General features: G+C 48.9%; 1 protein-coding gene across 2 annotated transcripts; it reads left to right on the top strand.

Annotated features, from left to right (window-relative positions):
- Positions 1–22,744, top strand: ATXN7L2 (ataxin 7 like 2). 2 transcript variants are annotated; one of them, XM_035121476.2, is made up of 11 exons: positions 1–167; positions 3,863–3,931; positions 6,330–6,434; positions 8,892–9,096; positions 10,412–10,710; positions 11,756–11,838; positions 14,299–14,543; positions 15,055–15,247; positions 15,790–15,911; positions 18,512–19,397; positions 22,595–22,744. In XM_035121476.2, the coding sequence occupies exons 1-11, from the start codon at positions 26–28 to the stop codon at positions 22,607–22,609; spliced, it is 2,364 nt and encodes a 787-aa protein (XP_034977367.2). In that variant the 5' UTR covers positions 1–25; the 3' UTR covers positions 22,610–22,744. The 2 variants fall into 2 exon arrangements, with proteins under 2 accessions (XP_034977367.2, XP_060132974.1); XM_060276991.1 differs by lacking the exon at positions 6,330–6,434 and having other exon boundaries at positions 2–167.
- The last annotated feature ends 1,914 nt before the right edge of the window (positions 22,745–24,658 follow it).

Below are 24,658 nucleotides of genomic sequence, written 5' to 3'. Positions count from 1 at the left end.
GAGGGCTGCGCGTTCCCGTGCGGTGATGGCGGTGCGTGGACGCGCGGCGGTGGTAGCAGCAGCAGCAATGGCTGCTGTGGATCGGCGGCTGCCGAATCTCGATGACTTCGCGGGGCAGAGCTGGAGCGCCTGGGTGGAGAGGGCCGGGCCGACCGCAGCCGAGACAGGTGAGCGCGCCCGCCCTGCCCGCGGGCCCGGAGGCGGCGGCAGGCGGCGGCGGGAAGCAGGGGACCCTCCGTCGCCGTTTCTGCTGCCGCCGCCGCCGCCGTCGAGCTTCCTCCCTCCCTCCCTCGCCTCCCCTCCTCCTCCCTCGCCCCCTCCCTCACCCCGCCCGCCCCAAACAAAGGAGCCGCCGGGTCCTAGCGCCGCCTTCCTTCCCGCCCGATGGATCCTGCCTTCCTTTTCCTGCCGCTTCGATCGGGTTCCCTAGGATCTCTCGATCCTCCTGATGGGATCCCCTCTCCCCCAGCCTGATTTCACCGGGGGGATGCTGTGATCAAGTCAGGATCTTTGTCCCACGCGTTTTCCAGCTCCTTATGTGCTTCTCGTTCCTACTTTGATCCCTTATTACAGGAGCATGGGTTTTTGTTTTTTAAAAAAAGCCATATTCGCAAGATTCCCCGGACTTTTGATCTCTTCTGTCACCGAGCCCACGATTGTCTCCGAAACATGCTATGTAAAGGCTGCGTGACTTGTCTGTTTATAATTTATTTATTACATAGTGATCTCACCAGTTTTCCTAACATTTGCGCCTTGACTCTCGTGCACCTCGAGCCCCCATGTCGACTGCTTCCATTTCACCTGGGCATTCTTTCTTCCTGATCTCCACATATTCACTTTTTCTGTTCTCCCCAAATAATACGCACTTTTGAGGTGCCACTGGAACACTTGTGGACAGCAAGCGTTCTTGATCTTCTGTGATTCCCTGGATAGTATGATATCCCTGACGGGTTTTGATCATCTACTGGGTGACCCCTGACCACTTTCCCTTTTTCTCTTCCTCCCCCTTTTTAACCACATTTTCCCATCGGTCTTGATCTTTCAATCCCGTTACAGTTTTCTTCAACTGATTCCTTTCAAAGTGCTTTCAGCAACCCACCGTTTGCTGTTCTCCCCCAGCTGTGCTGCGTTTCTGGATTTCCTCTTGTTGAAGTTGTTCCATTTCCATTAGGATCTGTGCCTAGGCCTTTGAAACTGGTCCCCGCCCATCCATCTGCTTCACCTTCCTTATATCTTCTCTTCTGTCTTTTACATGAAGCTCTTTTTTGTTTTGCACTGTTGACCTGGCCACTCAGTTTACCACTCCTTAGGATTCCCCTTTTTCTCTTGAAAAACTGCACATCCTCCTCCCTGACATCCTGATTCAGCATCCCTATGCTCCTCCCTGCCACCCCCCCCCATTCTCCCTTGTCCCTTGCTCTGTTTGCCCTCCTTTACTAAGGGGGTGGTGGTGGTATATGCATATGAAAATGGTGGGTGGATGGATTGGCCCCTTGTGATTTGTGTCCTTGGAATCCTAGAAAATCGCTTGGGAGCACCTCCCTAGAATGTTTGACTTTCTCAAGTGCAGCCTGATGGCAGACTCTAGAAGGGGCGGTGAGACTCAACGTGATGCTTTATATATTGTTGAGCTTCTCCCATCCCCCTCCATTATCTTCCCTTTGCACTTGATATAGTTAGTGCTTCGTATGTTTCCTCATCTACTTCCAGCTCCAACAGAGTTTACATAATGACCCCTGTCTTTTCAGGGATTTAAGAAGCAGGTTGTAAATTGTCCTTTGCAGACAGCTTCCTGTTGCTGCCTGAACGGATTGTTTTTTTTTAATTTATTGCTAATAGATATGGAATGGTAAGGATTTCATAGATGGGCGGGGGGGGGGGGGGAGAGCTTGCTTAGTTTCCACCTTGTGGTATGGGATTAATTGTATGTGCGTTTTAATTCAGTTAGGTTCCCCCCCTTTTTTTTAAAAGAGAGAGAGATTAATGTTCTTGGTGTCAATGCAATTTTTTAAATAAAAAAACACACAGCTATTTGGGATTTCCGTTTTGTATTTTGATGCTGAAACAGTTGATGCATTGTAACAGGTACATCTTGTCTTTGTGAGGGCACCATGTGGTGTGAAATCTATTAAATGCAAGTGGAGTATCATGCCATGGTTAAAGCACAGGAGTCAGGACTTTGGGGACCAGCTCTGCTACTTGCTTTCACACTGTTAATTTGGAGACAAATCAGCCCCTTGTGCCATATCCCTCCCCACAATTGGTAGTATTTGATCTGCATCGCAAGGAGTTTGTAGGCATTTCATGAATGTCTGTGAGCCTCAGGTCGATGCGCAGACAGAAGGGGTTACGGCAGCCTTTGCTAACCTGATGCCCTCCAGATTTTTGACCTACAACTCCCATCAGCCCCAGACTACACAGGGAGTTGTAGTCTAAAAATCTGGAAAGCTGAATGGGGGGAAAACATTAGTTCTGAATCCCATGTGTTTGATTTCTTATATGCATGTTGGGATTAGGGTACAAACCACATCATTCTAGGCATTTGCTTACACACACAAACACAGCATAGTAAGAAAATGGTCCTGCTATAATGAAAAGCTTGTCAACATTAATATGTTTCCAGGGAAATATCACTGATGCTGTGATCAAAACTATAATATAATTTGGCATTGGCAAGGATTTGGCTTCCAGAACTGAAAACCAGGGGTGTCTGTTTAACTCAGAATTTGGCAATTCCATTTTGAAGTCCATCTTGGGGCATCTTTCTTTGAAGCTTTGTGTTCCCAACTAGCAGAGCAGAAAAGTTCATGTGAAAGGTATATGGAATAGAGAGAGCTGTCTCTCATCCCCTGCCATGCAAGTGTGCTCCCTTTCTGCATGCGTATACACATGGGCATGTACAGAATTCTGGTGGGCTGTGGATATTTGAATGCCACCCTTTGAAATGGGAAAACAAGAGTTTGTAAAGCAGCTACTCTCAAGTGGAGTTGAGAGAGCCACGTTTCTACCCTGCACATTGTATTTTGGAAAGGAGTCTGGGGATGGTGCTATGTGCTTGTCATTGTCTTCCAAACACCTCTTGATTGATACGGATTGGCAGAGCAGTTCTGCTGAAGCAGCAGGCAGTGGAGTCTGAGACTCAGCAAGTCCACTACTGTATGTTTGCAGAAGCTCTGGAACATCTGCCATGTTAGCTGAGCTGATTCTTAGGGATCCTTGTTCTCTTGGCAACTTTTAAGACCTGGAGTTTTAGGGCAAATGGAAATGATTGTTCTTAATCTGCTCCCCTGCGAAACACATTGAGTGACCTTGGGCACGTTGCATGTTTGGCCTAACCTTTTCCCACAGGGCTGTTGTGAGGATAAAATAGAATACCCCTGCACATACCTCCTCAAAGCCTGTATACATGTATAGTAAAAAAAAAATCAAAAACCGGTCAGGACCATCCGTGCTATGTTTATTCTTATGGGGTTTCGAAGAGGGGAAATCCTGATCTACAGATTTACTGGTCCTAGTGTCCTGTCTGCTGAGGCTTGCAGATGGATCTTCTCTGTTCTGGGCCACAATGTGACCTACATAACACTACATGACAAGTTTGAGGAAGCTACGAGTGGAATAGATGCTTTTCCTGAGCTCTTTTCAAGCCTATTAAGGCCTGCAGTCCCAAGCATGCTTACTTCCTAGTAAGTCTCATTGCATTCAGGTTGATTTGCTTCTGTGTAAGCGTTACTTCGAATCATGTGGTATTGGGGGGGGGGGAGAGAGAATGATTCATCTTAATGTGTCTAGATTTGTTGGATGATGGATCTGCAAAGGGTTATTAGTGTTGCTGATGGGATTTCTTTTTCTATGTATCTATTAGGGTCTGATGTGGAAGAAAACGGTAGGAATGGGAGCAAGAAGCTGGATGCAATGACCCTCATCAAAGAAGGTAAGAACAGACTTCTTTGAGTCTGACTTGAGTTGTAGAGACCTCTGCCCTGTGTCTAGTGAATGCTTTGCAGAAGAGAGAAGTGCAAGGGCAGCTGAGAGTTCTGTGTCTGTCTGTCTGTCTGTCTGGAGCAGCAGTCATTACATTCTCACACAGCAAGTGACCCTTAGATGAAAGCATCCCGACAAAAACAGAAGACAACTATCCCTTTTGATAGCTGCATTCGCACATGCCACCAAGGGCTGGCATTCTGGCCCTAAGAGCTAGCCTGGCTATACCTTACTAGAGCTCGAAACCTTGCCTGGGTCTTGGAATATGATGGATGAAGTCTCTTGTAATTCATCAGGAAATTCATACTCTTCCAAGCTTAGGCTTGAATACATTGCATCTTCCATGACCCATTAATGAGGCTGTGGACTTTGCCTTGAGTCCTGTCGTGATCCTCTGCAGCCCTGCCGCTAACCCAACATTTAGTTATAGGGATTTAGCAAGAGTTTCGGGATAGCCGAAAGCTGTGGAACTTTCACATACATGTTTCTTTGCTTTGAGGACCCTCTGCCTCCATGATTTCTAGCAACATGACGTTAAGAGACGTCCACAGCAAAAGGCCTTTGGCTTTCCACCCCTTCCTGCCCACAGCCTCCCTCCTGATCAGCCCATGTGACGTAGATCACAGCGTGTCACAAAAAGCAGCCAGAGTTGGTGCAGAGCAATAGCTGCTGATGGACTCGTGCAAATGAGCTGAGCGGCAGAGAAGAGTCCCACCATGTTTCTGTCTGCGCCGCACCGGCCAAATTCTTTCCTGACCTGGAATATCAGCCGTGCTCTGGCCACCAGCAAAACATGTTCACCAGCTCATCGCAAAGAAAGGATTCCAGGTGCAACTCCAAGGTGGAAGTATAGTAGGGCGGATGAAGATGTGCTGACTCCCCATTCCTCTCTCTCTCTCTCTCTCTCTCTCTCTCTCTCTCTCTCTCTCTCTCTCTCTCTCTCTCTCTCTCTTTCTTTTAATGATTGTTAGGGGGGAAAGGCCCTGAGCCACCATCTGTCTATCCTCAATCAAGAGATCAGAAAGTCTCCTCTGTGTGTCTGTTTCTCAGACAAGTCTTGGGTGGTGGGGGCAGGGTGGAGACTCAAATGGAAGGTCCTGCTTGCAGCAGAAGGTAAGAAGGGCCGACTCCCCCAAGGATACCAGGTCTTTTGTGGGACCCCTGCATGGTGGCCTGTATTTGTCCTAAATCAAATCGGTCACACTAACTCCCTCACTAGGCTTTTTCGGCAGAGCCCTTGGAAATGTGAGCTGCCACCTGTCCTCTCCACTGAGCTCCCGAGCCAGAGTTTCCAGATGAGCTTCTGCTGGGCTTTCGCCCTGCTCTTTTCTGCGCTCACTCTCAGCCCATAGTTAGTTTGAGCCTTGCCCCTCCCCTCCTCTCCCGACAGCTCGCCCCCCCCCTGCCCTGCTGCCCTCCGTCTTTTTTTCATTGCTTCTCAGCCTGTCTGTGTCTCTTTGTTTTCCTTTTTTTCCTGCCACCCCAGCTGTGCTAGGAGGTGGGGCTGCCTCCTGACAAAGTTGGAGCGTGTGATGGCCCCATCACCCAAGGATAAGCGATTGTTCTGCTGCCTTTTTGTGTGTGTTTGCTAAAACGTGAGCCCGCGTCTCAGGCCTGTGCCTGAGAAGTGGGCTGGGCCTGAACCAGCAGGCTGGATGGGGGAGGCTGCACTGCCCAGTGGCTGTTCTCTGAACTAGACAGCCATTTGCTCAGATAAGTCTTGACATAAGTCACATGTAAAATAATTGTGTATATCTTTGCGTGTGCAGCTCGGTGCCATTGGAGCGTTGGGCTGCCAGTCAAGCTGTTCCCCCAGTTCCCATCTAGGGGCTGCATTGGCTCAGTAATATACCACATGCTCTGCTCTTATAAGAGCCCAATATGAAACTCCTTGAATCCGTGCTTGAAGAATCTTGGGGAGGCAGCCAAAGAGGGCTTTGTTTGATGGAACAACGGTCTTAAGTCTGTATAAAAGCTCCTTCTGGCATTATGAATGGATGACCTGCTTTGCAGTCAGTGCCTCCTTGATCTTTCGATCCTGCATCACAAACAGCATGGTACTTATTCCCAGTTTGCAGCTGGGAAAACTGAGGATGGAGGTGTGTGGCATGCTTTGTGCCATCCCACCAGCTGTTGTGGCAGGGATGTAAACATGTGCCTCTCAGCTCTCTGCCTTTCTAAGCTACATGGCGGGCTTTTCTTCTTGTTCCATCTTTTGTCAGAATTAACGGTGGGGTATCGTTGCCGCTCTTATTTGAAGTGTTTCTCAGCCTGAAGAACTGACCAGGTTGCACGGGGCTTCTTCCACCAGGGTGCTCTCTTATCACTCGCCTCTCTTGTCCTTTCAGACATGTCTATCTTTGGTCACTGCCCAGCTCACGATGAGTTCTACCTGGTGGTGTGTAACCACTGTGGCCAAGTGGTCAAACCTCAAGCCTTTCAGAAGCACTGCGGTAAGCGAAGCAGCCAAAAGCTGCCAATTGAATTTCTGTGGCCTCTGGATGGAGAGCTGTGAATTAGGGCTGCTTGCTGCCGCCTCAGGCATCGGCCCAGTGGGTGGTGCCTGGGCTTGAAAGGCCCTTTTCTGTTCTCCTCCTGAAAATGGGGAGCGGGGTGGGGGAAGAGGAAGGTTGTCTTCCCTTGAATTTCTTTTCAGCCAGCGAGGAAGCCGCTGCGAGGGCAGCAAGCAGTCCAAGAGACGGAAAGGCAGAATTCTGGCCGTGCTAGGGTCGCTTCCGATGTCACAACTTTGCCCTTGGCGTTTGGGGAAGGAATGTGGGGAGGCAGTTAGGAAAGGGTCGTACGCACATCAGGTAACATCAGAATGGAGAGACACCTGAGCTGCGGGGAAGAGCCCTAGCTCATGGATAGAGCATCTGCTTTGCCTGCTGAGCAGGTTCAGTCCCTAGCATCTCCAGCCAGGTAGGGCTGTGAGAGATGCCTACCTGAAATTCCAGGGATCTGATACCAGTCAGTGTTGACCATTCACAGCTAGATGGGCCTTTGGTCTGACTCGGTATGAGGCGATTTCCTATGTTCCTGTGATGTCCCATCTTGAAAGGAGACGGGCCATAACTGAGTGCCTAAGCTTATGCTTTGGGAAGAACGTCTCAAATTGAGCCTCTGGTCAGCCTTCCCCAACTCGGTGCCCCCTGGATGTTTTAGCATAGCACTCCCATCAGCGGGGGAGTGGGCACAGAAAGGACCTGTCCAGAGGGCACCGACTTGGGGAAGGCTGCCATAAAGGAAAGCAGGTACAGGATCTGGCAAAGATATCTCTGCCTGAAAACCATTCTCCCTGCAGATGGGTCATTTCTGCTCTAAACGGACTGTTTGTTCCTTCTCCCCTCCGTCCCATCCTCCCAACAGACTTCTCTCCGTTCAGCCTTTACACTAATGACTTAGGCCCAGCCGTTTTCTAGCTGCTTCTCCTCCCAAGTTCTTAAAGCGCAACGAAGGGAATCTAACATTAGGCAACCTCCTCTTGCCACCATCTGTGAATGATTTGTCCGTATCCAGACTTTTTCCTTTGGCCTGGTGCCCTGAGCAGTAATCTCGCTGGGATTGCCCAAGGCCATCCGCCTGCCTTTGAAAGGGGCTGCTGAGCAAGAAGCAGGGAGAGCGGAGGGGCTGGAGATGGGCTGTTTTAGCGACTCACCCTACGGAGGAGGGGGCGGGCAATGTACGGTCTGACCTCCTGCCAAGGGACCTGCAAAGAGGGTGGGGTAGGCTGGTATTTGTGTCCCAGGGCATTTCTTGAAGGTGCAGGATGCCGCAGCTCTGCTGAAGCCAAGCAGGTCTAGGCCTGGTGAACACCTGGATGAGGGAACCCTTTCCACACCACCTTGGAATTCCATCATGGGAGAAAAAGCAGGATATAAATGAACTGTGTTTATTCCATTTGCCTCCACAACTTCCCTTGGGCTTTATGAATCAGGCCTCGAGGAACAGAATAGCAACACATAGAGGGGTGGTGACAGCTAAGATTAGGCAGATTTCCAGCTGGTCCTGATTGCCCCCTTTTGGACCCTGTACCTACTTCTTGGTGATTGACTCTGATCAAGTTATGGGCCTCCCTAATTGGGAAATGAGCATATCTTATAGAGTAGCTGCTTGGCTGTCTGCTACCCACTATTTGGAGCAGATCTTGGAAGGATGCATTTTAGGAGCCCACCTCTCACAGTTCTGTGGTGCAGAAAGGATTAGTTCCAAAATGCATGACTTGGTAAATTGGAGCTGGAAAACTCTAAATGTGAAGTTCTGGATGTAGCCACTAACTTGGGTTGAGCAAGTTCCCAACAGAAAGGAGAGAAGGAGGTGTGGATATGGTTTTCTAATAACAGTATGGGACTTTTGGAGCATTGCCCATGAAACCTTAAGGGGGGGGGTCACAAATTTGGCACTGAGCACTATTTACATAGTAAACCTCCAAATTTCATATTAGAATAAAATCCATAAATTGGGTGCTTTTGCATAACTGTTCTGATTCAACTGATCTGTGTTTCAGAAGGGAAATTGGCGATGGGTGCTGGGCAGGGCAAACCACAGCAGGCAGCGCATCACAATTTTGCTGTTGGCTCTTGGAGTATTTTTGCCTCTGGGTAGATTTTTGGTGCTGCTGCTGCTGCAGTAGTTTGTCCATGACTGTCCATGAAGGCATATTGGAATTTACTAAAATGTTTGTGGGCAGCAGGTGCACAAATGCAGAGCAACACGTGCTGGAGATGGAATGGGGAATTCGTAAAGATGAAACGCCATCCGCCTGATGTTAAGAAGCTGCTATTGGAGCTCCCCATTTCTGTACTCCAGGCCATTACTTGCCACTTGCAGTATGATGGCTGCCGTCCAGACCCCCACATTGGCTCGTTGATTGCAATGTTTTCAGTAACAGCATCTTAATTCCCACCTAGAGAGACGACATGGACCTCCCAGCAAGCTCTATGGCCGGGTGCAGGCCTCTTCAAATTTACAAAAGTGCCATGCGGTCAATGGGCGGTCCCTTGCCGGTGGAGGTCACGGATCCACCAAGTCCTGGCGGGAGAGGTCCCAGGGCTCCTTCAGTCAAGCCCAGCACACGCCTGAGAGGACAGACAAGATGTCAAAGGACAACCTCTGGTAAGGAGGGGTTGGGTTTGTTGGCAGGGGACCTTTCTGAGCTTCAGGATACAGAGGGCAGCCCAACCAGTTCTTCTTGGGCTGTATGGAATCTCACTCCATTGCTTTTGGGGGAAGCATCCCAGCCCTGTGCTTACTGGGGTGGTTGGGGGAGAGGTATTGGAGAAATTGCGCCCTTCAGAATGGCAGGTGCAACTTGGTGTAAGTCTCCATTTTGTAAGATGGTACGGGGGATCTACATGCAGCTCTAGGGATACTAAAGTTTTATTATCTAGGGGTACTAAAGTTTTACTTTTTGTTCTTTGTGTAAAAGGACAAGGGCTAAATTAACCTCTAGATTTCTAGACCTGTGAAGCTAGAAGTAGTTTTTGTGTGTGTGTGTGTGTGTGTGTGTGTGTGTGTGTGTGTGTGTGTGTTTGCAGGCACATAGATGGGTCTGAATGAAACCTATTACTGAGGTTATATTTAGGGAGTGTTTTTATGGCTTTTGATAAGTTGCATCTGGTTATTTTATTTGTTTGTTTGTACTAAAATGTGTGCCCTGCCTTCTCCGAGCAGTTACAACTTCACTAAAAATTGCAACAATAAACAACAAATTTAACAAAAAAAAGAATCTGAAAAGCAAGAGAGGGAATATAATCTGTTTCCCCCGGTTTGATGTCCCCTTGATGGTTTTAGTCACTTTTAGTGACTCTAGGTTTGTTGCGGAAAGCAAGGCAGAATTAAGCAAACTCAGCTTATTATAGGGCTGGGTCTCGCTACTGAGGGAACTGCAGCCTATTTCTAGAGACTCATGAGGTCAGATGGCCACCACAGTGGAGTAATCCTGGTTTAAAGGCTGCACCGAAGTTTAAAGGAGCCCCCTTCAATGCCCACTACTGAAGTATCCTTGCCGATGTTAGTGGAAGATGATCTGAAGGCACTTCAGAGTTTTCTTTTTTCATCTTGGTCTATTGCTGATGGCCAGAGCTGAGCAAGGAGCTTGTTGTTGCAGGACACTGGGAAGACCTGTGAGATTTGGCCGTTGGTGCCTTCCAAGACTCATGTGGTACCAATGTGGAAACTGCACCTGCTCTTTTCTTGTCTTTGCCTCTCCTTTTATTTACTCTGGGTCTGCCTGTTTGGCTGGCATCTTAAGGCTCCAGTTTTCATGTTTAGAGCATCAGCCCAGCTTCTTCTAATGTTCCTACAGACACTGTTAGTAGTGAAGCTAGAACCCAATACAATGAAGACGCAAGAAGTTGGTCAGCTGAAGTGGGAGATGACGAATGCTTATGATGTTTCTGACTTGTGGCTCCGCTTTGCTCCCTTCCAGTTTGTTTGTGCCTGTTGTGAACCTAGAGAAGATCTCCAGCCTTCCAAAGCCAGACAGCGATGGGATCAAGGCCCCCCCAAAGCCTTCTGACACTGCCGCCACCAGACAGTCTTCTGCCAGCTCAAAAGAGATGCTGGGCAAGCCCTCCTTAGTGGCATCACCGAAAGAATCCCTAACGTCAGCCAAGGCCAGTGGCAACTCCATCATACCCGCTGACGGCTTGAGCAGGAAAATGGAAAATGCTCCTGCCTTGGGAGAGAAAGAGACTGGTGCTGTGAAATCTCTGAAGAAGATGCCACGTGAGTACCGTAGTATCCTGTAGCTGGAGGCAGCATAGCACATAGCCAAGCGATTATTATTTTTTGCAGGGGGGGGGGGCGTTCCTTCTTGTATTCCATTTCACAGCGGTGCAGTTTTGGTTACGGTTTGGTAGCATTTCTGCACACAACATTATCCCCAAATTCCCCAAATTCCGGAAGAGTGGGCATCAAAGAGAATACTGCCACACCCCCAAATACAGGTTCTTCTGAGCTTCCACTGGTAGAAAGGTATTTGAGGACTAGGATAGATAGAACATTTGCTGTAAGTGAGGATGCATTGGACTCTGAAGTGCACCAGACTCATATCTGGATTCTTTTATCTGGAACCATGTTTTTGAATGATCTCCCTTGTTAGGTGGGCTACTTTGTTGGGTGCATAGAGCGGGGGAAAGGGTTAGCAGAAAGGCAAGCTTGATAGTCTCTGGCCAGGTGTATGTACCAACTAGCACCCTTTTTTTTAAAGGGGAAGTGACCCATTTCAAATTGAAGCTGGGTATGCATAGCCAGTATGTCAGATCCCTCTCCTGACCAGGTTTGTGCACTTGGCCTCCAGGTGACTGGGAAGAAGGAGAACACTGTGCATAATCTGCGACTTGGGGCTCAGTTGACCAAGGGAGACAGGAAGGGGAGTTTCCTGCCATTTTTTTTTTCCTTACGACCCCAAGTATTTGTCCTCTCAGGACAATAAATGTTGGATTAGAAGAGAGCCCCCCCACATTGAAGCAGTGATTGCTAAAGACACAACTTCTCACAGGGTGCCCATAAAATAAAATTAAAAAGCAGCAGGAAAAGAAATATTGTTGGACAAATAACCTGTTGGTGCTATTCTGACAGCAGGTGTCAAGAGTTCCTTGAAATATGGAGTTTTTGAATAAGAGCTTCCTTGAAGGATGAGAGGGAAGCTGAGGCACTGGAAGGGGGAAGGCATAAAACCAGGCCTCAGGAGACATGGGGGGGGGGCAGGATGAGTGTCTTGCATTCTCTTTTCCCGTCTGCATCTTAATTCTGTGTTTTGCTCCCACAGGGAAAGAATGTGACCTAAACAGGCAGTGTGGGGTGGTGAACCCCGAAACCAAGAAGGTTTGCACTCGGTTACTGACCTGCAAGGTATGATGCTTCATGTGATGAAATTGGTGTGAAATGGGGGCAAAAGAGTAGTTCAGCATAAGGAAGAGTTTTGACCAGCCTTTGCTCCCCCCCCCCCCGTCCCAAGTGGGCATGTTCCTTTGCCTAACAAAGGCCTTTCCATTTGCCAAATCTGGAAATTTGGAAGGCAAAAAGTTTTCCATGCTCAGAAATGCTTCACCTGTTCAATGGTGGAAAGAGGCCCCTCCTGTGTGTGTGCTTCGTAGTGTTCCCCTCCCTGGTCAACACACCTTTCTGGAGTGCCTGTGGTCAGGGGCGGAGGAAGGGGGCGGGGGGGGGGGCGGGTCGCCCCGGGTGTCACCACTCAGAGGGGTGAAAAAATGCCGGACAGCACTCACCGCGGGGCCTGCAGCGCTCCCAAGCCACGTGTTTCTCCTGGGAGAGTCGCAGTGGCTTGGGCGCCCGCAGGCTCCACGCTGCCCCAAACGGTCCGCCCGTCGCCTCTCCTGCCCCAGCTCACCTCTCCCTGCGGGCATATGGCCCCACCACTGGGCGCAGGGCACCCAGGCACCCAATCGGCTTGCTCCACCACTGTCTGTGGTTTTCCAAGGTAGGGAGGCTTTTCTGCATAGCCCATCCCCTGCTGCAAGCTTAGCTTCAGTTCTGGGTGTTGATGTTCATCATGTTGTTGGGCTGTGGCTCCCGCCATACTGAACCATTGGCCATGCTGGCTGGAGCTGGTGGGAGTTGCAGTTCAAGAATATCTGGAGGGCGCCAAGTTGGCTGCCCTTGGTCTGCCAGCTTTATTCAGGTTCCTGAGCCCTATTGGCTGCCTACCCTCCTCTTAAGACTGTTGTGAGTTACTGGAAGCAAGTTGCCGATGAAAGAATTCTGCATTTGCAAGAAGGCTAGTGTGTGCTGTGATACGGCTTACCTGTTGTTGCACCATCAACATCACTCTACCAACATAGATGCCTGCTTTGTGGCTTTGTGTCTGGCTGCTGTCAGGCATAGGAGCAAGACTAGGTTCTAAAATAAAAAAAGAAGTGGTCACCCTATCAAGTGGAAGCTCCTGACTCAATGGCAGGTGTGGGAAACCTTTGGATCGCCAGATATTTCCGAACTACAATTCTCATCATCCTTGGCCGTTGGCCGTGCTTGCTAGGGCTGATGGGAACTGTAGTTCAGCCATGTCCCAACACCTGCTCTGTAGAAAAGTTCAAGTGGAAAATACTTTGCTATAAACCCAGGGAAGGGGAACCTATGGCCCTATAGCTGTTGCTGGACTATACAGCTCCGTTCATCCCTGACCATTGGCTGTGTTGTCTGAGGCTAATGGGAGCTGGAGTCCAACAACAACTGGAGGGTGCCAGGTTGGAGAAGAGTCACCTAGAGCACAATCTGCTGGAAAGCTCTTAAATAAATGGGAGCTGTACAAGAGCACTTAGGATGGTCTTGCACAGCTCCTGTGCATTGCAATAAAGCGTGCTCAGGAGAATTTCCCCCGGGGGAATTATGCCTCCCATCTCTCTCTGGAAGGCAGCCAGGCATCATATATAGGTGGGAAACTTTGTAGCTTCAATTTAACTTGTTTGAGGTAGTCTTAAGGTTCCATATAGACGGCTTTGTGTTCTTACAGCCAGCTACCCCGTGTGAAGAATAGGAACTGGGGTTTCTCTGTTCCAAACATTCAGAACACTTGGTTCAGGCAGAGGGATATTTGGTGGGCAGTTTGAGATACATGCTATAATGAAGCGTTACTAGTAAAAATCCAGGCATAGCAGAAGTTGTAGCCAGGACAGCAAAACATAAGCAAGCTAAACACAGTGTGTCAAGGCATCCCCATGACAACACTGGGTAATTTCACAGTGTGCTTTTGCTGCAGCCTCTGTAAATAATGTTAACCTTTTTGATGATCAGCTGCCTTCTAACCATAAGTCAGATTTATTCCAGGTGGGCCTGTTTAAAATCCAATTTAATAACTGTATGAGCTCTTGTTTTCTGCCCAGTGGTACATCCAGCACTTGTCTAAGAGCCAGCTGCTTGGATTTATTGAAATGTTCAGGGGTTGAGAGCATCAGTTTCCCCACAAGATTGTAGCACCTTAGTGACCACGTGGGAAATTTCTTATTCGAAAGTCACCCGCCATGTGACAGTCTCTCCCATCCCCCACCAGAGCTTCGCTTCTCATAAAATAGGCTTGGAAATGGACTTCTTCTCTGAGGTTGTTGGTTTTGTCATGCTCTGGTCCAGTGCTATTATTCTAGAAACAGAGGTGCCAGAACTCACCATGAACCTTGTTCTCTTATCCTGGCAAAGGTGCCCACCTGAGACGTGCTGGAACTGAGTTCCAGCAAGTTCCGGCTGAAAAAAAAGCCCTGCTCGCGTCACACCTCCATAATCTAGTGTCGTGAAGTCCTGCAGCAGTGGATGTGCTTGTCGCTTGTCAGCTGGTGCCTCTAACCATTCTCTGTGCCTCAGATCCATTCGGTCCACCAGCGCCGTGAGGTGCAGGGCCGCGCCAAGGACTTTGACGTCTTAGTGGCCGAGCTGAAGGCCAACGCCAGGAAAGGCGAGTCCCCCAAAGACAAGAGCCCAGTGAGGAAGGAAGCGCCTTCTGAACGACTCTCGCAGGACTCCTCGTCACTCTCACAGCCATCGCTGGTCCTGCCTAACGCCTCTCTTTGCCGAATAAAGCAACCCTACTCCCACTGTGCACTTTCCAGGTAAAAAAAGGGCAGATAGGTAAAGCATGAGAAGGAAGTTGACTGTGTAGTTTTCTAATTAAAGTTGCCTGGGAGATTTTTTTGGCTCAACCACAGATGTGGACAGGACCTCAGAAGAGGTGGCACTGTGCCATCTTCTGTACCACTGCAAAAGCAGACTCTATTCACAGAAACTCTGTATCTACTATATATTTTGGAAGTGGTTTGTTAGCCATGCATTTTGACACCTCTTAAGCTATCATAACCGGTTTTTGTACAATAGTTCCCGAGATCAAGGAGATGGTTTTTTGTTTATGTTTGGATACAGCGGGGTTCCATTTTGAATAAAAAATGGCAGACTGAATCTTTCAAAATTGCACTAATTTTGGGATTTCTTAGAATTCCTGAGCAGCGTGGGACATATGGCTGCTAGTCATATATATTCCCTAGTAAGGAAGCCGGTAATATCTCTGCCACAAATTCAGGGAAGTCTCCCCTTGAAGAGGGCTTTAACCTCCTGTGTTGCTTTTAGGTCTAGGGTATCCTCAGAGAGTGAGCCCGATGACCTGCCTACCACCTCTAGCGAGGTCGACCACGGGCTCTACCCTTTTCCAGCGCCCAAGAGCACCGGCCGGGTTTCGAGCGAGGAGAGTGAGGATGACACAGTGGATGATTCCCGCAAGGTGGACTGCCATTATGCAACACGGTCACCACGCCCCCAGGCGGTAAGTGCCAGGCTAAAAACTGGCGTGGCTCTGTGAAATGGGTCCTTCACGCCTTTGGAGAAAAATGCTTGCCCCAAGTCTTGCAAGAAGAATGCCAAGGGGGAGGGGAATGTCGGACGCTTGAACAAATGAAGCTGCTTTCATACCGCGTGAGGCCACTGGTCCATCTGACCCAATGACATTTACTCTAGTAGCAGTTCTCAAAGGCTCCAAGAAGATGTCTTCCTGAGTTTTGAGGTCCCTTTAACTGGATGCACCAAGGTCTAAACTCTTGCAAACTCTTACACATGCAAAACAAATCTATGGGTTCAGTCCCAGATTAGGTTAGTTGCCCTTGTTCTGTTGGTATCAATGAGACCCAGGTGTGAAGGTGCGTGTGGCGATGTTTTGCCTTCCTTTGCTCAGGAGATGAGGTGGGCAGAAGAAACAACTCTCTTGGTGTTAGCATCCCATCCCCATTTGCAAGAGGTTTCAGAATGTGCTGTTTGCACGATTTAATATTCTTAATGCCTTTTATCCCTGCTTCCATCTCCCCACAACAGTTCTGCACTTTCGGAAGCAGGTTGGTGAGCCCTGGATGTTACGTCTTCAGTCGGCGGCTGGATCGGTTCTGCTCTGCACTCAGTTCCATGCTGGAAAAGCATCTCAGCTCACACATGTGGAAGTAAGTAATCCTAGGGGGAAGTAGAGAAAACCCTGTGATGAATTGTGGCATGTTAATGCCCCTTGCACACAGCTGAAGATGGGCATGTTTATAGCCCTTGTTTGTGCTTAACACTAAGCTATGCCTGATTAAAAATTGGGTTTATTAAACTATGGTTTGTTTGATCATCTGAACCCTGCCCAGCAGCTTAACTATTGCTTGTTTACTGCCAACATGTCTGAAGCCATGGTTTGTCGTTGGCTAATGAAGCTTGGTTTGTTTTAGCTTTGGCTTGGTGTTACTGTGAACCCTTCTGAACCATGGTTTGTTTCACCACTCCACCTCGGGGCACTATAAAGTCCTCTGAGGCAAAAGCAACTGGAAAACAAACCAAATTTCTGAGAAACAAGTTTGTATGATTGTTTGTGCATCAACTCCCAATTGCCTCCTGCTATCTTCCCGACACTGACATTGCTGCTGTTTACTAGGACATAGCAGGGTAGCAGTGAGGTCTAAATATATTTAGAATGGAGGCTACAAAACATAGTGTTTTGATGAGATGTGGTATTTTGTTGGAGTCTGGTTCCCCGCCCCCAACCTTTGCATGTCTGTCCCATGTGTTTATCCTTTTTTCTGTTCTGATAGGGACTCCAGATGCTGTTGGATTCAAATGTCCATTAACTCCTGACCATAAGCCATGCTGTCTGGATCTGATAGTAGTTACTGAGTCTAACACCACCTAGAAGGTCCCATCTTTGTGTTCAGAAATCTAATCCCCTTGTTATGGACTCAACTGACCTAGTTGATTCAGATATTGAGATCTTCTTCCTTTTATAACCTTGCATCAGATTATCAGGCTGGTTCATATTTAACAATGAAGTAGCCAGTGCATATAGAGCCAAGAACAGCAACTTTATAAATCAGCATTAAAAATGGATTGTATTTCAAGGGTTAAAAGGGGGGGTTGATGGCACTTCTGATCAGCGCCGCCTGCCAAGCCCCGTGTGCTGTTGTTTGCAAACCCTGACAATCATCAGGGCTTGCAAAAAGCCACACACAGGGCTTTGAAGCCACAACAACCAGCCAACTGTCGGGGCTTCAAAGCAGCTCGCGCAGTGTGCTTATGCCTGTCTCGTTTTAATTTCAAACCACGCAGGTGAAAATGGGTCACCTTCCATTACCGAGGTGTCAGGTGACTGACAGACGGGTGGCCCCATGGGTGTAGGGTTGAGGGAGATAAGGGTCCAGCCCATTCCTGCACCCTGCATACGTGGGCATTATTTAGAGATGCAGCAACATAGGGACCTGCCTTACACAGAGGCAGAATCCTGGGCTGATCTCGCTTGGTATAGCACTCTGCACTGATTGGCTGCCGCAGTCCTTCTGGGTTTCAGGCAGGGCTGTTTCCTAGATGGCAAGGATTGGACCTGGGGCCACCTGCTTGCAGACCGTGGTGTCTGCCACTGAGCTTAAATGGCCCCTTCTCTCAGGCTTTAGAGCTACAGCAAAAGAGTGCTTTGTCTCTTCAGAGGCTTTTTTGAACCATTCACTATCACCCACGCTGAGGGTTTGTTTGTCCTGGTAGTGGAGGACAACTTGCCTGAGGTTTGTCACCCGTGGCAAATGTTCATCCGTCTCCCAGCCGCATTCCACATGGGACTCGCTGGAGCAGTGGAAATGACAGATTGGGTGTTTGCATTTCCTGCATTTTTCTCCATTCCTTATCTCTTCTTCAGAAGTGGTGCCTAGAGAAGGGACATCTGGACCCTTGGCAATAGCTTAATTATTGCATTCGTATCCCTCCTTTTTCTCCAAGGAATTCAAATGAGAAACAACAGCATGCTTCTTGTGTGGTTGGCGGCAGGGAGATGGGAATGTAGAAAGCCCCCACCCCCACCCCGGCAGCCAGATCCTATGTTATTTTACTAAGAAGGAAGCCCCACTGTGCTCACTGTGACTTCCTCCGAAATAAGCTTGCAGCTGAAATCCACGTTTGACATCTCTTCCCCCTGCAAATGGACGTAAAATGTGGGCATGCTTTTAAGCACCTATTAAGCACCCGTGTAAAAAAGAGCAGCGCATGCAATTATGTTCCCAGTCCGCAGCTTTGCCATCAATCACTCTGCACACGGTTGCCGAGAGAAACATTGCGTTCCTCCGGCTGACCTCGTAGTCCTGGTGTTTTGTCGGGGCTTTTGGTCCGCCTCGTCTCCAGTAGGTGGCGCTGGGCTGTAGGGTTTGACGCCGACGCATCCTTTATGGATGGCTGCACTCATCGGAACAAAGGGAAAACAAACACCCAGGTTCTGGCGGAGGGGAAAGAGGAGGGCGGGTGGCGGCTGTCTGTGTGTGTGTGCGTGGATGCGTGTGTTTGCAGGTATCGATGTAAGGGATTTAGAACGGGATAGCAACCCGAGCCCAAAGGCTTTGGATTTGAGAGCAGCAGGGTGCGATGTCATATCTGGAACCTGAAAAAGCAAGGGAGCCCATGAGGATTCTGCTTTTAGGATCTGGCATGGAGGGCAAAAGGAACAAGAGCTGAGGGTTGGAGGGGTTTTTCCAAAGTCAGAGGTCTTCTTAACTCTCTCTCCCCCCCCCCGCCTTTTTATTGGCCCAACCAGAAGGATCCCTCCCGCTGCTGACCATCCAATTCTGTCCACACCACCCCCTGTTCTTCTGGGCTTCTCCACTTCCAGCACTTCTCAGAACTGCAGCTCCTCCCTGGTGTGCAGCCTCCCCAACAGCCTCCCGGGCAGGACCTCAGTGTCTTGTGCGGCTTCTGCTACCGTGGCCTCCAGGGACAACCGCAGCCACCACAGCATGAACTATGCAGTGGGGTCACCCCATGCTGCAGCCGCCTGCAGCCAGTCGGACTGCATGGGCGGGAGCCAGTCCATCACCTCCCCACTCCCAGCCAACACCCCTTCGCCGTCCTTCAGCAAGTTGCCTTTGACCAAGGCCAGCAAGTCCTCCAAAGCCAAGGAGGCGGCGGCTGGCGGCGTGGAGCCAGAGGCCTTGGCCCGGAAACGCAAGCAGTCTCCCGGGGCCCCCGCTAGCCCTCCGTACAAACAGACCTGTTTCCTCGATCTGGGCAAGAGCAAGGCAGCTGGCTGCCAGGTCTCCCGCCCGCCCGCCAAGGCCAAGCCATCCATGATCTCCTCCTCCTCCTCCTCGACTCTTTCCCTGAATGGAACCGTCTCGGCCGGAGCCAGGATTAAGAGGGTCAGCCATCTGGACTGCAGGGCTCCCGGCCACGTCCCAGTCAAAGCGTTGCAGCTGGAGAACCGGGCCTCCTCACTGAATGGGCCAAAGGCACTGCAAGCCAACTGCATCTCGGATGAGGAGGCCAAGCGACGCAAGAATACAGCCACCTACTGTAGGCCGATGAAGGCCAGGCACTCCCCCTCCCCCTTGCCTTCCTCTTCCTCCTCTGACTTGGGTGGCTCTGTCCGAAGGAAGAAGCCAGTTGTCTCTTTGGGATTTGAGGAGAAGCAGAACACAATGAAGGTACGTCCTCCTCCTCCTCCTCTTCCTCCTCCCTCCTCTTCTTCTTCTTCTTCTTCTTCTTCTTCTTCTTCTTCTTCTTCTTCTTCTTCTTCTTCTTCTTCTTCTTCTTCTTCTTCTTCTTCTTCTTCCTTTATCTTTATCAGCTTTTCCACCAAGGAGCTCAACATTGTTCATCCCCACAACAACCCTGTGAGGTAGGTTAGGCTGAGAGACAGTGACTGACCCAAGGTCAGTGAGTTTCATGACCGAGTGGGGGATTTGAACCCTGGTCTCTGAGGCCCCAGTCTGACACTCGAACCACCACCCCACACTGGATCTTCTGCCTCCAAAGGATTGCGTTGGCTGCCTTTTCTCCCTTGCCAGAGTTTTGACACAAAGTCTGCACACTTGTGTTTACTGCCGCAAGGTTGACTGCTTCGTAACTCCAGGACATGGCATATAATGGTCCCCAGAAGCTAATAAATTTATAGCAACACACACACCAACTCTGTTGTAGTCCATATGGTAAGTTTTGGATAGTGTTCAAGAGAGTGCGTTTAAAATGGTGTTGGGTCAGGAACTTCCAGCTGTGACATTTTTTGCGTCATGCTCCTTTTTGTAGCGTGTTGGCTAACATCCTCCTTATGGGGTCTGTGGCAGATAGTTTGAAGGAAATGTTGGCCGCTGTGTGGAAAAATCAAAGTCCTTCTTAGAGCTCCTTAGGAAAGGAGTGATAAATACAACTGCCAGTATTGTAACGCCTTCATAAAGATCTATGGTGTGACCACATTTGGGGTGAATGGTGGAAGAGTCAGCATAGGCAAAAGGAGGTACTTCACACAGTTCATCATAAACAGGATAATTAGCTGCCTCATTATTTGATGTCAGCCAACTTAGATTGCTAGAAGCAGGTTTTGTTCAAATACATGGAGATAAGGTTTCCAGTGGCTTCTGCTCAGTATGACTTTGTATTTCCTCCTTCCTTGGAAGCCCATTTGCTGGGGAACAGGATTGCAAAGTGGCTATACTGTTCTCCTGTTCCGCTTATGGACTTCCCATAGGGATCTGCGTGGCCATTGTAGGAAACAAGGCAGATAGCTGTCCGATCCAGGAAAGCTGCTCTTGGGTTCTTATAATTTCTGAAGCTGTATCCTGGTGTGTGTGAGAGAGAGAGCAGTGCATCAGTCAATTAAACCTTCAACTGATTGATCAGTGAGGGCCAATTTCCATCTGTAGGTCTGAGATCTAAGTACCCAGGGATGTTGTGTATATATATGTTTGATTCAGGTGTGGTGGTGGAACAGGGGGTGAAAAACAAACCATTAAAGGCAGGCTTTCCTAACAATGAGCTTAAGCTTTGGTTTATTAGATTATATGGCACTTAATAAATTTCTATACCACTGAGTAACAAACCTGTCTCAGCAGTTATCTCATACTTCATTCATTTATTAATACATGCATCTAATACCCGGTACTGCTTCATGGAAGCATAATTAAATTTAAATAAATTTGCAATCAGTTAAAAGGCAAATGATTGATTTAGCATTATATCATTGGTGGACCAGTTCTGATTTTTATCGAAAGCCTTAGGAGTGAGGCCACTGGTATCCTATGTAAAATTAAATAAATGCACGGTAAGTGAGTTGATGCTTTTATTCAGCTAATTTGAAATACTAAAAGCCTTCAAGTTGCATAGAAGACCTTTTAACTGCTTTGGCAGTAGGTGGAAAAGAGAAGTAATAGATTAGCTAAGAGTGACACCTTCCCACCACTTCTTTAGTCTTAAGCAGCTTCCTAGCATGTACCGGTAGATGCACTGATTTAGCTTTACCTGCTGAATAAATTCTTGCTAAGCTGCAGTTCTAAAAGACACAGGTCTCCTGGGCGGGGGTGGGGAGCGGAGGGGAAGATGGCAACCCCAGCTAGGAGCACTTTTAAGATAAAGGGTAGAAATGTTTAGGAAGGGAATACGATAATTATATTGGGGCTATTTGAGTTTTGTTCAGAGGGGCAGTTTCCACGAATTCCCCAAAATGAAACTGTAGTGATGGAGGGGAGTACAAAGCAGAGCACGAGAACACAAGAGCCCTGTTGGATCAGACTAAAGGCCGATCTGGTCCAGCGCTCTGTTCTCATAGTAACCAACCAGATGCCTCTGAGAAGCCCACAAGCAGGATGTCAGCGCACCAACCTTCTCATGCGCTTGTTTGCCAAGGAGCGGAATTCAGAGGCGTAAGACCTTCAATCCCAGAGGCAGCACAGAGCTCCGATTCCTAGCAGGCATGACCAAGGTTGTTGTCCCTGGTATCTAGCAGCTAGCAAGAAATTACCCCTGAAGGTGAAGTTTGCAGTGGACTGAGAACTGTTGATAGGCTATGGATGAAGAACGTGTGGTCTTCCAGATGTTGTTGGACAACAACTCCCCATCGGCCCCAGCCAGCATGGCCCAGCGGTTGGGGATGTTGGGATCTGGAGTCCCCCAACATCTGGAGGGCCACACGGTCCCTATCCCTGCTGTTGAAGGATCACCCTCCATGAATTTGTCAAATTTGCCTAGAAGGAGGCTGTTGCAGCCTATAGCCTTTCTGGTTCCCTCAGGCATTGCTCACTTGGCTTTATGCAGCCACGTGGGGAGGAGCTGCGGAGAGATCACTCGCATGCCATTGTGATGCATCTTAAAATGGGACTCTGCTTTGATTCATTCTTTCAGAACCCTGGATATCACATGGGGTGATGTGCTCCATTTGCATTATCTGCGGAATTGTAATTTCCAAGTTCCTTTATTAGAACCTCAGTACATCTAACCCTGCATCCGCTGCATCGGGCCAAAGGGTCATCTAGTCCAGCATCCTGTTCTCACAGTGGCCAACCAGATGCCTATGGGATGGCCTCAAACAGGGCCTGAGCACAGCAGGATTCTCCCCACTTGTGATTCCCAGCAACTGGCACTCAGTGGCACCCTGTCTTTGACGGTGGAGGGGGGCAACGTAGCTCGAATGGTGCCGTGCAATCCCATACAAAGCTCTTTTCCCCAATTAATAAAAGGTTGCCATGTCAAATACCCCTCTAATGAAGTTAGAAGCATGGCTGCTGCTCTTTGTAATTTCAGATAGGTGCTGGTTGCAGCCCTGGGTAGAATAGACACTTTGCTGTGAATGGTGCTACGTAAACTGTCACCCTCCGCATTGACACCCTCTTTTCTCTCTTCTCTTTTGCAGTCAAAAGCGCATTAACAGCAAGTGCCTGCATTCTGCAGAAGGAGCCAACAGCCTGAGAACTCTGCCCTGGGTCCGACTCAAAGCCTCTTTGCTTTTTTTATAACTTTATAGTATTTTTTTAAAGGGAAAAAAAACCCCTCTAAAATACCTCAAGACTCCTCCTGTTCTTTTCCTGCTTAATTTTTTTCTTTTTAAAGGGGGCTGGGTGGGATGTGAGGGAGGAGAGCGGGAAAACCGAACACAAGGAAAACTGATAGAAATGCAACCGACATGCAGCTTGTAAATGCGGTTGCAGGTGGAATGGCCGGGAGGCAGTTCAATGCCCATAATGAAATGGGGATGTTTTCTGGCAGTGTGGTTGTTCAAAGGGAAATGGGTGTTCCATGAGATGGCGAAGGCAAGGCGGGAGCCCGGCGCTGAAAGGCTTTGTGAGGCCATGCAGACACCCTTTGCAATCTGATCAGGGGTGCCAGGGGGCATTAACCCAGCTCTTCACATGTTCCTGAATGGCAATCGCCCGCATCACCTGTGCTGCTTCTACTCTGACATCCCACCACTGCTGTGATTCTGCGCAGTGGCTCTCCCTGTTGCTCCTTGACCCTTAAGTCCTGCTTTCTGTTAGGCAGGAATGGGGGACCTCAGGCCCAGGTCTCCCCTAGCTCCCAGCCAAACCCCTAGTGGCCCTGCTTTGGACCATCCTTGAGTCTTTTTGCCTGGTTGGAAGGTATCCTTGAACATTAATAATGCCTCTTGCTTCTCTGGATAGAGAGAGGTGTGTGTGTGTGTGTAAGTGTGTGTAAGCAAGCCAGTCTTCTGCACAGAGGCAAATTATTCATTGCCCTGCCCACTTTTACTTCTGGCCCTGATGGCAAGGGATACCTCAGAGGTGGATTTAGGGCAGCACAGCCGGTTCCGTTGTGCTGGGCACTGAAGCCAAGGGGGAGTCACAGGGCATCACAACTGTGACACAGCGAGCAGAACAGAAGGCAAGGGGGAGGGGTTTGGCCTTGCACGGGGCACAGCTGACCAGATTAATACCTAATGTGGCCCTCAAGCTCCCCACTCCTCCTCTTAGGACTAGAGGAGAGAGAAGCAGATGTCTTAGCGAAGTACTAGAATGTTTTCAGGCAGCATGTTGGGACTTAAAAGGATGAAAATACAGCTTCTGTTCTCCTGCTTATCCTTCAAAGGGGTTTTCCTAGTACAGTGGTACCTCGGGTTACGAACTTAATTCGTTCCGGAGGTCTGTTCTTAACCCGAAACCGTTCTTAATCTGAGGTGCGCTTTCGCTAATGGGGCCTCCTGCTGCTGGTGCGCCACGGGCGCGCAATTTCCATTCTCATCCTGGGGCAAAGTTCGCAACCCGAGGCAACTACTTCCGGGCTAGCAGAGTTTGTAACCCAAAGCGTTTGTAACCTGAGTTTTATTAGTTAAATTTGTATCCTGACATTTCACCAAGTTATGGCCTATAGTGCAAATACAGCAATAATTCATTTTGCAGTGGAGGTTAAAGGAGAGATGCTGGTTTCTCAGGCAGGACGCTGGCTGTTTATTAAGGATGGAAAATGTGTGAAGCCCAGAGCCACTTATTACAGTCAACTTCAACATCCACCCTCTTCACCAACACGAGGGGCTTCTTCTTATGCTCTTATTAGGTGGCAGGTACTCCCCCTCCTCTAAATATTAATCCTCCATTTGTGGGTGGTACAATTGCCACATTTAAAACTACAGTTAGGCTACAAACACACCATACATGAAAAGCGAAGAATCCTGGGAACTGCAGTTCACCCTTTGCAGAGCTACAATTCCCAGCACCATTAACAAACTAGTTCTCGTGATTCTTTTGTTGGGGGGTGGAGCACAGTGTGTACATAGCCTTTTTAAGGCCTTATTGGGCTGATTCTGAGAAAACAGCTATTCTCTCATGCCTACTCTGCCTCCCTGAGAGGAAAAGACACCCACATTGCTGCTGGTAATAATCCTGAGGCGTAAAACACACACACTGCGAAAAACATGCTAGGCCCAATGAACTCATTGGCGGTATTACTGAAGCACCTTCACTAC

Source organism: Zootoca vivipara, chromosome 7, assembly GCF_963506605.1.
Source record: "Zootoca vivipara chromosome 7, rZooViv1.1, whole genome shotgun sequence".
NCBI lineage: Eukaryota > Metazoa > Chordata > Lepidosauria > Squamata > Lacertidae > Zootoca > Zootoca vivipara.
Note: the sequence above shows the minus strand (reverse complement) of the source record. Positions and strands in the feature narration are given on the sequence as shown.

What these genes read in the sequence shown, in the direction of transcription:
- ATXN7L2 (XM_035121476.2), top strand. Translation starts at nt 26, where the DNA reads ATGGCGGTGCGTGGACGCGCGGCGGTGGTAGCAGCAGCAGCAATGGCT. An exon ending in CTCGGTTACTGACCTGCAAG is followed by an intron (nt 11,839 to 14,298) that starts GTATGATGCTTC and finishes TCTGTGCCTCAG; the next exon opens with ATCCATTCGGTCCACCAGCG. An exon ending in CTCAGCTCACACATGTGGAA is followed by an intron (nt 15,912 to 18,511) that starts GTAAGTAATCCT and finishes TGGCCCAACCAG; the next exon opens with AAGGATCCCTCCCGCTGCTG.